At 38.3% G+C, this 12,130-nt stretch overlaps 3 protein-coding genes across 3 annotated transcripts; all 3 read left to right on the top strand.

The window, feature by feature from the left end:
• Positions 1 to 3,065: 3,065 nt before the first annotated feature.
• Positions 3,066 to 5,446, top strand: CBG10878 (the record flags this gene model as incomplete). Its single annotated transcript, XM_002644887.1, has 12 exons — positions 3,066 to 3,155; positions 3,204 to 3,288; positions 3,337 to 3,455; positions 3,500 to 3,610; positions 3,659 to 3,737; positions 3,780 to 3,905; positions 3,950 to 4,125; positions 4,167 to 4,391; positions 4,439 to 4,570; positions 4,618 to 4,956; positions 5,002 to 5,109; positions 5,159 to 5,446. The coding sequence occupies 12 exons, from the start codon at positions 3,066 to 3,068 to the stop codon at positions 5,444 to 5,446; spliced, it is 1,878 nt and encodes a 625-aa protein (XP_002644933.1).
• Positions 5,447 to 5,996: 550 nt separating this feature from the next.
• CBG10877 lies at positions 5,997 to 9,564 on the top strand (the record flags this gene model as incomplete). Its single annotated transcript, XM_045239875.1, has 11 exons — positions 5,997 to 6,096; positions 6,142 to 6,192; positions 6,756 to 6,952; positions 7,001 to 7,102; positions 7,146 to 7,245; positions 7,844 to 8,022; positions 8,066 to 8,282; positions 8,333 to 8,438; positions 8,486 to 8,695; positions 8,745 to 9,086; positions 9,288 to 9,564. 11 exons carry the CDS (start codon positions 5,997 to 5,999, stop codon positions 9,562 to 9,564), a joined length of 1,881 nt encoding a protein of 626 aa, XP_045094393.1.
• Positions 9,565 to 9,841: 277 nt separating this feature from the next.
• CBG10876 lies at positions 9,842 to 11,654 on the top strand (the record flags this gene model as incomplete). The annotated part of the gene is made up of 6 exons (XM_002644885.2): positions 9,842 to 9,940; positions 9,988 to 10,168; positions 10,352 to 10,558; positions 11,044 to 11,183; positions 11,334 to 11,414; positions 11,484 to 11,654. The coding sequence occupies 6 exons, from the start codon at positions 9,842 to 9,844 to the stop codon at positions 11,652 to 11,654; spliced, it is 879 nt and encodes a 292-aa protein (XP_002644931.2).
• Positions 11,655 to 12,130: the final 476 nt, after the last annotated feature.

Here is a 12,130-nt window from a genome sequence, read left to right as displayed (position 1 = left end):
CTTGGTTTTGAAATTTTTTGAAGCATCGAAAAAGTGAACCAAAAAAGTGGACATAATCATAAGTCCACTGGAAACAATTGAAAATAGTTTTGAAAACAGATTCTGAAAGAGAATGAAACTACGAACCCTGACAAAAATGGATCAAAATAATTAGATTTATGTGAGAAATTTCACTGTATTTATACCGATGATTGGGCTACATCTAGAATAGATTCAATCGTGTCAAAACTTTGTATTTATGTGTTTTGAAATTTAGAAAAATATTACATTAATGGAAGGGAGACGGAAGATTTTTCAAAGTTTTTTAGAGTTACAGTATGAGGTCATTTTTAGAAAATTACTAAAAACTTAGCCACGGAAGAGCCAATCAATATATTGCCACCCAATCATACAGTAACGAAAGTCTTAGAAAACAACTTGATATGCATGTAAATAATTCGTTGACAATTTGTCGAGTTCCAAAATACGGGATAGGTTGTGATTTTCTGAAACTGATTTGCCTATGGTCCGAATGCAGTTCCTATTTCAACCGAATGGTCAGTGACAGGTTCTTCTCGAATTACTTGTGAATGGTAATTATCAAAAGTATTTAAAAAGTTAAATCCCATAGTACAGCCATAATCAATATGTGACAAAAACATATTCAATTAAGTTACAACTAGGTTAAAACAAAATTAAGGCTTTGTGGTAACATATTCAACCGACTAAAAATTTGGATAGCCTTCCAACCTATTAAGTTTTCTACTTTCCACTTGCACCGGTCGGTTAGTCAGTTTAGTTGGTTACTATTACGGTTATTTTTTTATTGATCGGAAACCACGAACCCCGTGTAGGTCCTCGTTGCGTGCGTGGCGTACAACAAATTCTTGGAAGAGACCGTCTCCTCTGTCTTCCCTCTCCTATCTCTCGTCTGCTCCCCGCAATCGAAGCGCGGTTGATGACCGTACTAAAAGACAACTTTCGCTGTGCAACCACCCTTAATCTGGGTGTTATTCAGAGAAAAACCTCTGTGTTGTGCATGTTTCTCTGTGTCATCCTCTCTCATTCAATCAACTGACCTGAGAAGATCATTCATTATATCCTTCCACCACACATTCTGAGAGTCCTCTTATTATTTGTCAAGTATATTTATTAATTGTTTTGATATTTGCACTGGTTTTCTGTACTTATTCAAAATAACAAACTACCGTATGAAAATTCTGAATTACCCGTGCCTTTTTTACTCCGAAATAATCTGTTCCATAGATCCAAAAACAGCGTAAGTTTTTACAACTAATCTTTTCACCTTTTCATATTCTTTTGTTTTCCAGATTCCTGTTTTCTTTGTGTTCAAAGAATACGACCAAGTTGGTAAAGATGAGCGGAGCTATGAGAGCGTTTAATTTTCGTACATTCGGAATTCGTAGTTTAAAAACGGTATCACTGCATCACATGGATAACCAGATGGTGGTGGTTTCATTTCTTCACCAGACAAGAAAACCAATTAACGCCAAAACTGTCTACTTTAGAAACAAAAAGTTTTACTTATTACCAGCAGATCCCGGCCACCTGAATCTCTATTGTCACAGCTATTTGGAGGGATTCAAAACTATTACGGATCATTTCTCGGAATTGGTTTGTAAAACCGTTGAATCTATAAAAATTGGAGACTCTTGTCTATGGATGTTGGACCATGTCGGACGGGAAGACAGATTCATCGATAGAATCAAAATTAGAAAAGACAAGGATGCTCTAGTTTTGTCAGATGCTGATGTCCTCAATGTGCTAAGAAAAAATTCGCGTTGTTATACTTTTCACACGACAAACAGTATTGTGCTACCACAGGAAAAGAAGAAGTTCGACGTCCTCAGGCTTTGGTATACATCATCCATTGAACATGACACATTTTTCGAACTGGACTGCATTGAGATGCACTTGGATGAAACCTGGTTTACTGATGTGCAATTCAAAGGGATACTACGTTTTTGGTTGGATCGCGGATTTCAACAATTAAAGTATTTGGGCGTTAGAGTGGAACAATATTTTTCGATTGATGACGTTTTCGATGGTATACAGTACGAAGAAGCTCCTAATCGTTTCGACTACTATTATTGCGGTGGTAAATGAAATTCAGAGGTTTGGGAATCTCGTCGTCATATCACTCGCAAAGATGGAACGAAAGCGACAATCCTTTATACTACATGATATGCTGCTGTAATTGTTTGGCCTGATTTCAATGGAAATGTGCTGGAGAATTTTGCTTGATTGTGTTTGATGATTATGAATTTCGTTAGACTGAATTAAACCCTGACAGAACTCAGAACCTGACAGAAGTTTTGATAAATGTTCTTTGTTTATGTTGCTATGAGATATGTATTATTTCACTCTCCCTATAATTTTGTTTTTTATGTTCATTTCAAAAAGTTCATTCTCTCCTTTTCATATTACTAGAATTCATTATTTATTTGAAAACTGCTTATCATGTATTTTCACGTATTTGTCTTTTTTCTTTCGATTCTTGAAATCGTAAATAAATAAATAAATTATTGTATCGCTTTCATTTTTATTTCAATTAACAGTTTCATATACATTTTTTGTTTAAAAAGCTTTTTTCTATAATTCCAACTTCGAATGTTTGAGTCATTTAATTTTCCTTCCAACCTCGGACTTTCAACAGTTTTTCAATTGAAAATGAATGATAAAGTCGATTTCCGAGTTTCGGAACTTGCTTCTGCTTCGTCTTCCGAATTCCGTGAAATATATCCTGAAGAAATTTGAGCAGCGAGATCACTTGAAATTGGCTCATTTGATAAGAGCCTTCTAATAACAGTTTGCTAGAGAATCAATAGTTGCCAGCTGCACAGATACATCAAACTTAGATATCGACAGAGAAAAGTCTCGTCGAATGTCTATTCCACCCGTCGAAAAAGCGTCTGGTCAGCAGAGGCCGTCTGTTGTAAAGTGCACCGCGTTGTTAGTAACAGGCACCCTCGACCCGCTGTCCCTCATCCTGCTACCCTTTCGTTTCGCTCTCTGCAACACATTCCTTTTAATTTGCTTCATCTTCGCTATTTTCCACTTTGAAAATGGCGAACAAAACATCGGAGCCGACGGGTAATAACTCCCAGGCGGGTCCAACTGAAGAATCAAGTGCAATTACCACTAATAATGAGAATGCGAGTTTTTTTCTGTCTAGCTATTTTGAACAATTATCTTTTTTCTAGAACAAACCAGTAAAACCCGACAACGCGAATTCCAACGTAAACTCTTTGAGTATGCCGGTGAAACTCACAGCACTTCTTGCGATAGGTAAGATTTTCTAAAATCTCATCTTGTACTGAAACAAATGGACTCCAGGCGCTCTTCTCTCTGTCGTTGCAAGTTTTGGAGTTCAGTTCTACAACGACACCTATGTCCGGCCGGTACAAAAAGATAGAACGTTCCCATTTTTAGGTGGAAAAGAAACAAATGGAACCGTAAGAAATTATTTTGGGCAAATAACATAACAGTCTAATTACAGAGGCTTCGAATTCTTCAAGCTCCAAGTAGCCAACGACCACTGTTACAACTCTTGGAACCCGATAGACCATGGAATCCATCGTTCATTGTGGAGGTGTTGGTTAATGGAACGGTAAGTTAGTATATCAAAATATGACCTTAATTCTTCCTTCAAATTAAGGTATTCCCACTTAATGCATTCCAAGAAAGAGTGTATGAAACGCTAGATGTGTACAATGGAGGAAAGTTAACAGTGAAATGTGAGTCTATTCCAAGTAACCCCATGTAACAATATGATTCAGATGACGTGTTCTCTTTGACCATTGCTCATATCATCTACCCTAATTCGACAATTGGATTTTATGTGAATTCAAATGGGAAACCCCTCAACGGAACTGAAGAGAACTTGGAACTCAAGATATCAGGAAGTGTGGTTTTTAATTTGAACTCTCTCACTAAACGTAGCTTACAGGAGGCGTGAAATGGATAAAAATTCCTCTGACTCCTGCCGGAAACTACTATCAAACATTTCCAAGCACCCAAGAAGAAGCTTTTAGCAATCATGAAGAAATTAAAAACGATGTTGCGAATTTGGAAGAAAGATGGAACAAAAAGTTTGACGAGTGGTTTGCGTCTACTGGTCAACAGGTATTGAAAAATATCAGTCCTATAAAGAGTATTTTTTTTAGAATCTCCCTGCTGCTTATATCGAAATCATGAAAGCCGCATACTCAATGGTTGCAAATAGCCTAAGTGTTGTGCAGAATTTTCCAATGATGGGAAAATATGGATTTTTTGTTGATGAAGTCAATTACTTCTTTTTGATGCCAATAAGTATCACTTATACCACTTTGGATGAGCAATTCTTTGCAATTATGACTTTGTCCAAGTTGAATGTTGAGGATACTATGAGAGTGAGTTTTCCAATAATTCATTACTAAAAATGAATTTGAACTTCCAGGTGATTCGTTCCTACATCAGTCTTAGCAACGAACTAGGTCATATGGCAAATCGTCTTGTGTTCGGTACAGTGGAGTTGTTCCCTATCCAATCACCAATGCTGTTCCAAGTTATCAAAGAGCTTCTGTCAAATGTGAGCATTTTTAAACAACAATGGTAAACAAACTCTTAAAATTACAGCCTAAATTTGACAATGAGTATCAGGACATTATCGAAAATTTAGACTACATTGCGGAGAACACATGGAAGAATTCTATTGGAAAGGGTGGAGTGAAAGATGTGAAATGGACAGGAGATTCCCGTGGTGTTTTTGATTTGGAACCAGCCACCAGTAAAAACACATCTTCTTTGGAGCTTTTATGTTTGCTGGGAGATATGAGTCTAGTGATGAAAAATGTTTACAAGAAAGTTGGAGATGATAAAAATAGTGTCAAGTGGGAGAAAAGGGCAACCGACGTTAACGAAGCTATGGCAAGCTACTGGAATAACGAGAAGAAAGAGTACGGAGATATTGTGAATGTAAGTGTTACATTACTTGGAACAGTTTAAATGGATTTGATTCAGGAGAAGATTGAAAAAGGACCATGGCCACATGTTCCTCTTATCCTTGGAATTGTTAAAGAGGATTCTGAAAATTTGGGACAACTTTTGAAGAACTTGCAAGACGATCCGGTAATTTAGCTTTCTATATTTTTGGATATCTTTAATTCTATTTCTACAGAATTTCACTCAACTTGGTCTCCAAACTTCCGAAGAGCAAGGAATCGCAGTTTCCACCAACTACCTGCTCCTCCGTTCGTTGAAACACTACGCAGGATTATCAGGTCCATCACAAGAAATCGCTCACCGTATGTATTCGGTTCTGAAAAACAACATGGCTGCGGCAATTGCTCGTGCACATCGTGCAGAGAAGTCATTTTTTGGAAGATACGACAAAAATATGCGTCCGCTTGGTCCGAAAGAGAATCTGGATGGTACTCTTGTGTTTTCAATCATGTCTTCTCCATAATTTCTGTGTTGGTTTTTTTTTTGAGCATTAATTTATCTTTTTTGTTGATTTTTACAAACAATTTTTGATATAAAGATATTTTCCTTTAGATGCGAAAAAACATTGAGTCAGCGAGGGTGACTGGTATTGAAAACAAAACATATATTTTCAATCTGAAAAATCCAATTTTATTTCATCTTCGCTTTTCTGAAATTCACTCTAATGATATCACGATTTCCATCTTCTTTTCCTAAAATTAGCATCATTATCTCAGAAACTCACAACGCTTCCTTTCTCCAAGATGTTTGTATTGATTAAAAAAGAACTCATTCTGCTCTTCTTGCTCTTCTACGCTCAGCAAAACACATCTCAGTTGTTTCCGCCGCTGTCCAGAAAATACACACACATAAGGGGTACAGCAGAGCGCGCTTGCTTCCCCTCTTCACCATTCGTTCTCCGCCCGGGTGACCTCTAGCTGTTGTTTGCCTGCTCGTTCGCCATTTCCTTTGCTTCGGTCATCCTCTCGCTCACCATTGCTATCGCACACTAAAATCAATTACGTTGCAGTGTGATGCCAATCTTGAGTACGTCTCGTATCAAATACACCATTCTCTATGGGCAACTTTTTATTATTCTGGTTGCGTTCTCATCGATTTACCCACAAATTCATGGTAAGCAGATATTCTTTTTTTTTCGAATAAATTTTTGTTTTGCAGGACTTTTTGGAGAGCGCGGACTGCAGCCGGTAGCCCCGATGCTAGAATGTGGTATGTTTACGTTTTTATTGCAACCTGTTTACACTGATAAGATATTCTTGGCAAGGCATCGATTTCTGTTTTAGGTTAGATTTTTATGTTTCCCTGCCTGACCAACTCGGCGATAATTGATAGCAGACCGAAAGTATTTGGGGAAAAATGAGCAGTTTCTTTATTCAAAAGTTCGAATGCTCTATCTCTCTTTGTTCATAAACTCCTGTCTGCGAGCAATTCCTCTGTGTGCGTGCAATTTTGAACATTTCTTCTTTCTCTCTCTTTTTATATTGGGCATCTTTTCTCGGCAATTGCATAGAACTACTACTTTCCTTTCGAGACGAGACAAACAAGAAACCAACAGTTTTTTGACAAGTTTCACGTCTTCCTAGCTGCCTCTCTTTTTAGAGAAACAGAAACTGTCATTCTCTTTATGTCGTCGATCTGCCCTGTTTACTATTGCCAAAGAACATTTGAGAGAGAAAATGAGATAAGAGAAAATAGCGCCGCATTTGGGGGTTTTCGTTGAATTCTCCTCCACTTCGCGTCATCAGCACAACATTTATCGTTCAACTTTTCAGAAGAAGAAAATATTTTTCAATGCCGTCTTCCACTTCTTCGCTTCACTTGCAACCTTTTACACCTTTCGCCATCTGTCGGTCTACAAGTGCTTTGTTTCATCGGCATTTGTCTATCCGCTTACTCTATAGTCAAGCCACGATGGCAGAATATGGCGATATTCTTGATCCTTTATTTTCTATATCGGACTATCTATGAAGTAAGTCTTCATTGAACGTATTGAACAGAAAGTTATCGTTTGTTTCAGGCTGGTGGCGTGTTCATGTACTATCAATGGGATGCTTTTCTGCTCGAGTCGACAGTCTACGTGGCGATTTTGGCATTTTTCAGAGATGGACCAGCAGATATTGTAGGTCTGCAGAAAGTGATTTAATTTAATGAAAAAAAATCAGGTGGCTATATTTGGTATCGTCGTTCTCATTGTCCGTGTTACATTCATGACTGGAGCAACAAAATTATTAAGCAAGTGCCCTGAATGGTGGAGCCTGAATGGTAAGAGTTTTTTCGTGTCTTAAGATAGAGAAAAATAGAAAAAAAACATATTTGCCGACGGGCCTATTCCGGGCAGGTACGGAGTGGCTGAAAACTTGCTTCAAAATTGAAATGGTGAGTAAAACATCATATCGGATGATAGAGCTTAGAGGGCTCCACAACCTCCAGTAAGAATCGAATGGCTTCTAGGGTTGTGTAATGGCTTGGGCCGGCATTTTTCAGCCGGACCGACAATGGGCTGGATATTAAATGTCGGCCTGCACCCAGTTATTGATTATAGTGCTGGTCGATTCTTGTTAGATGATGTAGAGCTTGCCGAGTTCTACCATCTGGTATGTTGTTTTGTTGGCAAGTTTGGTTGTGAAGCGATTTATGAGCCGGCTTGTGCCGTCCCAGAATGGCCTTGTCGACAATTCTGAAAACTAGGCTGAAATGCTGAAAATCAGTCTATGACGGATGGGCTGTATGTTGAGCTGACCGTTATCAGTTTGGTAGTTATATAACTTAGATTATACGAAAATAGCAATAGCAGACCTAACTTCTATGAGCTCGCTTCATTATTTCTCAAATTCCTGCCCATTCAAATCCAGCGTTTCAGCACTTGACTATCACTTCGAATCTCAACCTATGCCAACTCCACTCTCGTTCTACGCTCATCACTTTCCTTCATTTCTCAAACAAGCCGCAACACTGGCCACCTTCTGCTTTGAGATCGCACTTCCCTGTATGTATATGATCCCCGTGATCCATGTCCGATACGTGATGTTCTTTGGTCAAGTGAGTAATCAATTCGACGAGAAATTTTGACCGCAAAGTTCAGTTTCTTCTTACGACACTCACAATTCTTACAACCAACAATGGATTCATGAATTACAACGTGCTTGTTTTGTTGGTGTCCATGTTGGAAATTCCAAGAGTCCCACAAGGTGAACCATTCCTCTCGATGTTGATTTTTGCACGGATCGCATATGATGTGATTTACAAGGGACGCTTTAAGATAATCACAGAGGTTGGAAGCTGGCCGACTTTCACATTGGGTGAGTTTTAATAACTGCCCGATTCACATCAAATGGTTATCGAGCTACAGATATGAATTATGAATCGTTTCAAAAGCTGGTGAGATACTATATCGACTTATTGGTGATCATCATAATAATCATGCTAGCTGTTACGATTCTACGGGCCATTTTGCAGTGAGTATAGAATTATTCGATGAAATATCACGTTTGTGAGGTTTCAGAAGTTGCCTCTCGACCGACAAATTCTCGAAAATGTTCCATGTGGCGTTTGTCGCTAGTACTGTAGTCATTCTTAGCGTGTACGGCTTTATACCGTTACTTCGTCTCGACGAAAAACTTGCTACGAAGACCAACGAAAATCCAATCATTATGACATACTACGCAGCAGCCAACAAATGGGGAGTTGCTAACTCCTACGGTTCATATAGACAGTGAGTTGGTTCTTTGAAAAGTGTATATGAAATTTGTCGTGTGTTTCAGGACTACTGGCAAATTCGGACGTCCAGAGATTGTGATCGAAGGATCGCATCAAGTGGAAGGACCATGGAAGGAAATAGGATTCAAAGTGAAACCCGGACTTCTGTCTAAGCGTCCACAATTCGTGTCTCCTGGACACCCAAGACTTGATGTTCAAATGCATTATGCTGCTCATGGAACTTACCAACAAAATCCGTTCTTCTTATCGCTAGTTTATCATTTAATGCAGAACACCACAGAAGTTGTCGGCTTGATTGAGGATTACCCATTTAAAAATCGATCGGAACCAATGAAGTTCGTACGCGCTAAGCTCTACATGTATCATTATGCAAAGATGGATGATAAGTAAGTCATATAATTTGTTATGATATTAGGGCATTTTTGCTCAATATTGTGCTCATAAACGCCTTTCTGAGAACTTAACTCATGAGCGAACTATTCGAGAGCCCGCTGTTTCTGAAAATAATCTTGACCGATAGCTATTATGAGAGGTTTTCCCTCAAATCAAATTACCTTTTTCAAAAAGTTACAAAAAGTTATTTGCAGAAACTGGTGGACACGCGATTTCCAAGAAGAATACATGCCAGCGTTCAACAAAGGAAACGAAGCGCTACAGAAATACCTCACTGAACACAATATCATCATTAAAAAGAAGTCGCAATTCATTAATGGACCGCTTGGATTGTACCTCAAGCAATACCATCGCCTGACTGGAGGAAACGACCTTTTCTATACAACCGTCATCTTCGTTGGAATGATGCTCATCAGAAGAATCCATATAGTTCTATATCCACATTACCATAACCACGCTATTGATGATTGAAACCTTTTTTGTACCTCTTCATGTTTACTAGGATACTCATTGACTTATTAGTTCATTTATTTATTTTTGCTTTAACAAACCTCTACATCGACAGAACTCGACACCGAATTGATCTTACGATTCCTTTTGTCTCTACTGGTTGCAAAAAAATTTCTCGTTGTGCTTCATTTATTACCATTTTTCTGTGTTTCCTGTTTTTGGTTGTCTACCATTTTATTTACCTCTTTTTTTACCATCAAACATATATAATTTTACATTCTATTAATAAAGGATTCAGATGACCGAGGACAAAACGAAACGGCTTGGAAGATGGTATTTCGGAGGAGTTGCCGGAGCGATGGCTGCTGTTTGTACTCACCCACTTGATCTCTTGAAAGTATTAGGTAAAAATTGAAATTAAACATAACCCGATAACATTTTCAGGTTCAACTTCAAACCCAACAACAAGGAAAGCTCACTATTGGACAACTGTCTCTAAAAATCTACAAGAACGACGGATTCTTTGCGTTCTACAACGGAGTATCCGCATCGGTGCTTCGTCAGCTCACCTACTCGACGACACGATTTGGAATTTATGAGACGGTTAAGAAGCAGCTCCCTCAAGGTGCGTTTTATGACTGCAAGAATCGAAAATGAAAAGTGCTCAATTTGTAGAGAGCCGCAAATCTTGAGCTGAAATATATAGATTTACTACGGGGTTGTGCAGTATTTGATAGCTTCGTAGTCGGAAAATCTTACATAGGACAAAATTATTCCCGGCTGCCCACCAGTAATCTATATTTTTCAGATCAACCTCTTCCTTTCTACCAAAAAGCTTTGCTCGCCGGTTTTGCTGGAGCGTGCGGAGGAATGGTCGGTACGCCAGGAGATTTGGTGAACGTCAGAATGCAAAACGACTCCAAGCTGCCACCAGCGGAGCGTAGAAACTACAAGCACGCCTTGGATGGACTGGTTAGAATCACCAGAGAAGAGGGATTCATGAAAATGTTCAATGGTGAGTCTTTATATTATTGGGAGGTGGAAAAATATGTGGAGATACCCGTCTTGATAGGAGGAAAGCAATAGCAAAAGCTTTCCTAACTCTTCGAATTCTAAAAAAAAAATGAAATCAGCTTTTAAATTCTCAATCCGGCTCGAAAATCCAGCGCTATTTTGTTGCCTAATGGTTTCTGTTGTGTCTAAGTGAAAAAGTGCTTACCGTAAAATATCTGATAAAAACGCCCTATAATCGTCCAATTTGAGCCCATTTTCAAAATTCATCGTTAAAGCAATAAAAAGTGGTCAACTGACAAAATGTTAACCGTAATATGAAATACTTTGCCAGTTAAGCTTCTTTTGATACAACTTCCAGAACTCGAAATGAATTTGGCAAATGTTGACAGAGAGCGGTTACTTCACGTCTTTCTAGATCGAATGACTACCAATCCAAGCTCCTAAATCAACGAAAACTTACTCGCGTCCTAAAAAATCAATTTTCAGGTTGCACTATGGCTACATCTCGTGCTATCCTCATGACCATCGGACAACTCTCGTTTTACGATCAAATCAAGCAGACTCTCATTTCTTCTGGAGTCGCTGAGGATAACTTGCAGACTCATTTCGCCAGTTCCATCAGTGCGGTATGTTAACTGAACAGTTGAAAAAAAAAGTCAAACAACAAACAGCTCAGCACTTATTTGTTGTTGTTCTACACATCAGTGTCACGAAAATACACCTAGATCAGCACCAAAATCAACGCGTAAACAACTCAGCTGAATTAGTTTTTTCAGGCAAGTGTTGCGACTGTCATGACTCAACCATTGGATGTGATGAAGACCCGAATGATGAATGCCGCCCCCGGAGAGTTCAAGGTAAAGACTGGTCTCATAAAAAGCCGCCCTTTGCTGCAAACGTTCCGTCAAAAATGGGTTTTTTTTCAGGGAATCCTTGACTGTTTCATGTTCACTGCCAAACTCGGCCCAATGGGTTTCTTCAAGGGATTTATTCCGGCGTGGGCTCGTCTCGCTCCACATACCGTTCTCACATTTATCTTCTTTGAACAGCTTAGACTGAACTTTGGATACTCTCCATTGCCAAAGGCATCAAACTAGAGGTTCTTGACTAACATTCAATTTTTTGATTTTCTGATTTGTAGAGAATTTTCATTTTTGTTTTAGTTAATTTGTTTATTCATCGACTATATACCAAAAAAGTCTAAATTGAACTCTTCTTTTTCTCTTACAATATTTTTATGTATTTTTGATCTTTAAACTTGCCATTCTGTAAAAGTCCTTACGCATTTTATGCAAAACTCCTAGTCAATAAATTTCTATTTTGTGATAATCATTGTTCTAAAAATTTGTTTAAAATCATACTAATACATTTTACGTAGCATAGTTTTTTATAGTTTTGTTTTTTTTGCAAGATTTCCATTGGGGATAGGACGATAGGTAATAAAAATTAAAAATATCTATAAAGACCCCTATAAAATTTTTACTTATAGATTTTCTGGTTTTCTCTAAACCTCCATAGACAAAACACTGTACGACGCACTATTTCCTTCTATCTGCACATCTGTAAGAATGCC

The sequence above is a fragment of the Caenorhabditis briggsae genome, assembly GCF_000004555.2.
Source record: "Caenorhabditis briggsae complete genome, chrX, whole genome shotgun sequence".
NCBI lineage: Eukaryota > Metazoa > Nematoda > Chromadorea > Rhabditida > Rhabditidae > Caenorhabditis > Caenorhabditis briggsae.
This window is presented reverse-complemented; position numbering and strand designations above follow the sequence as displayed.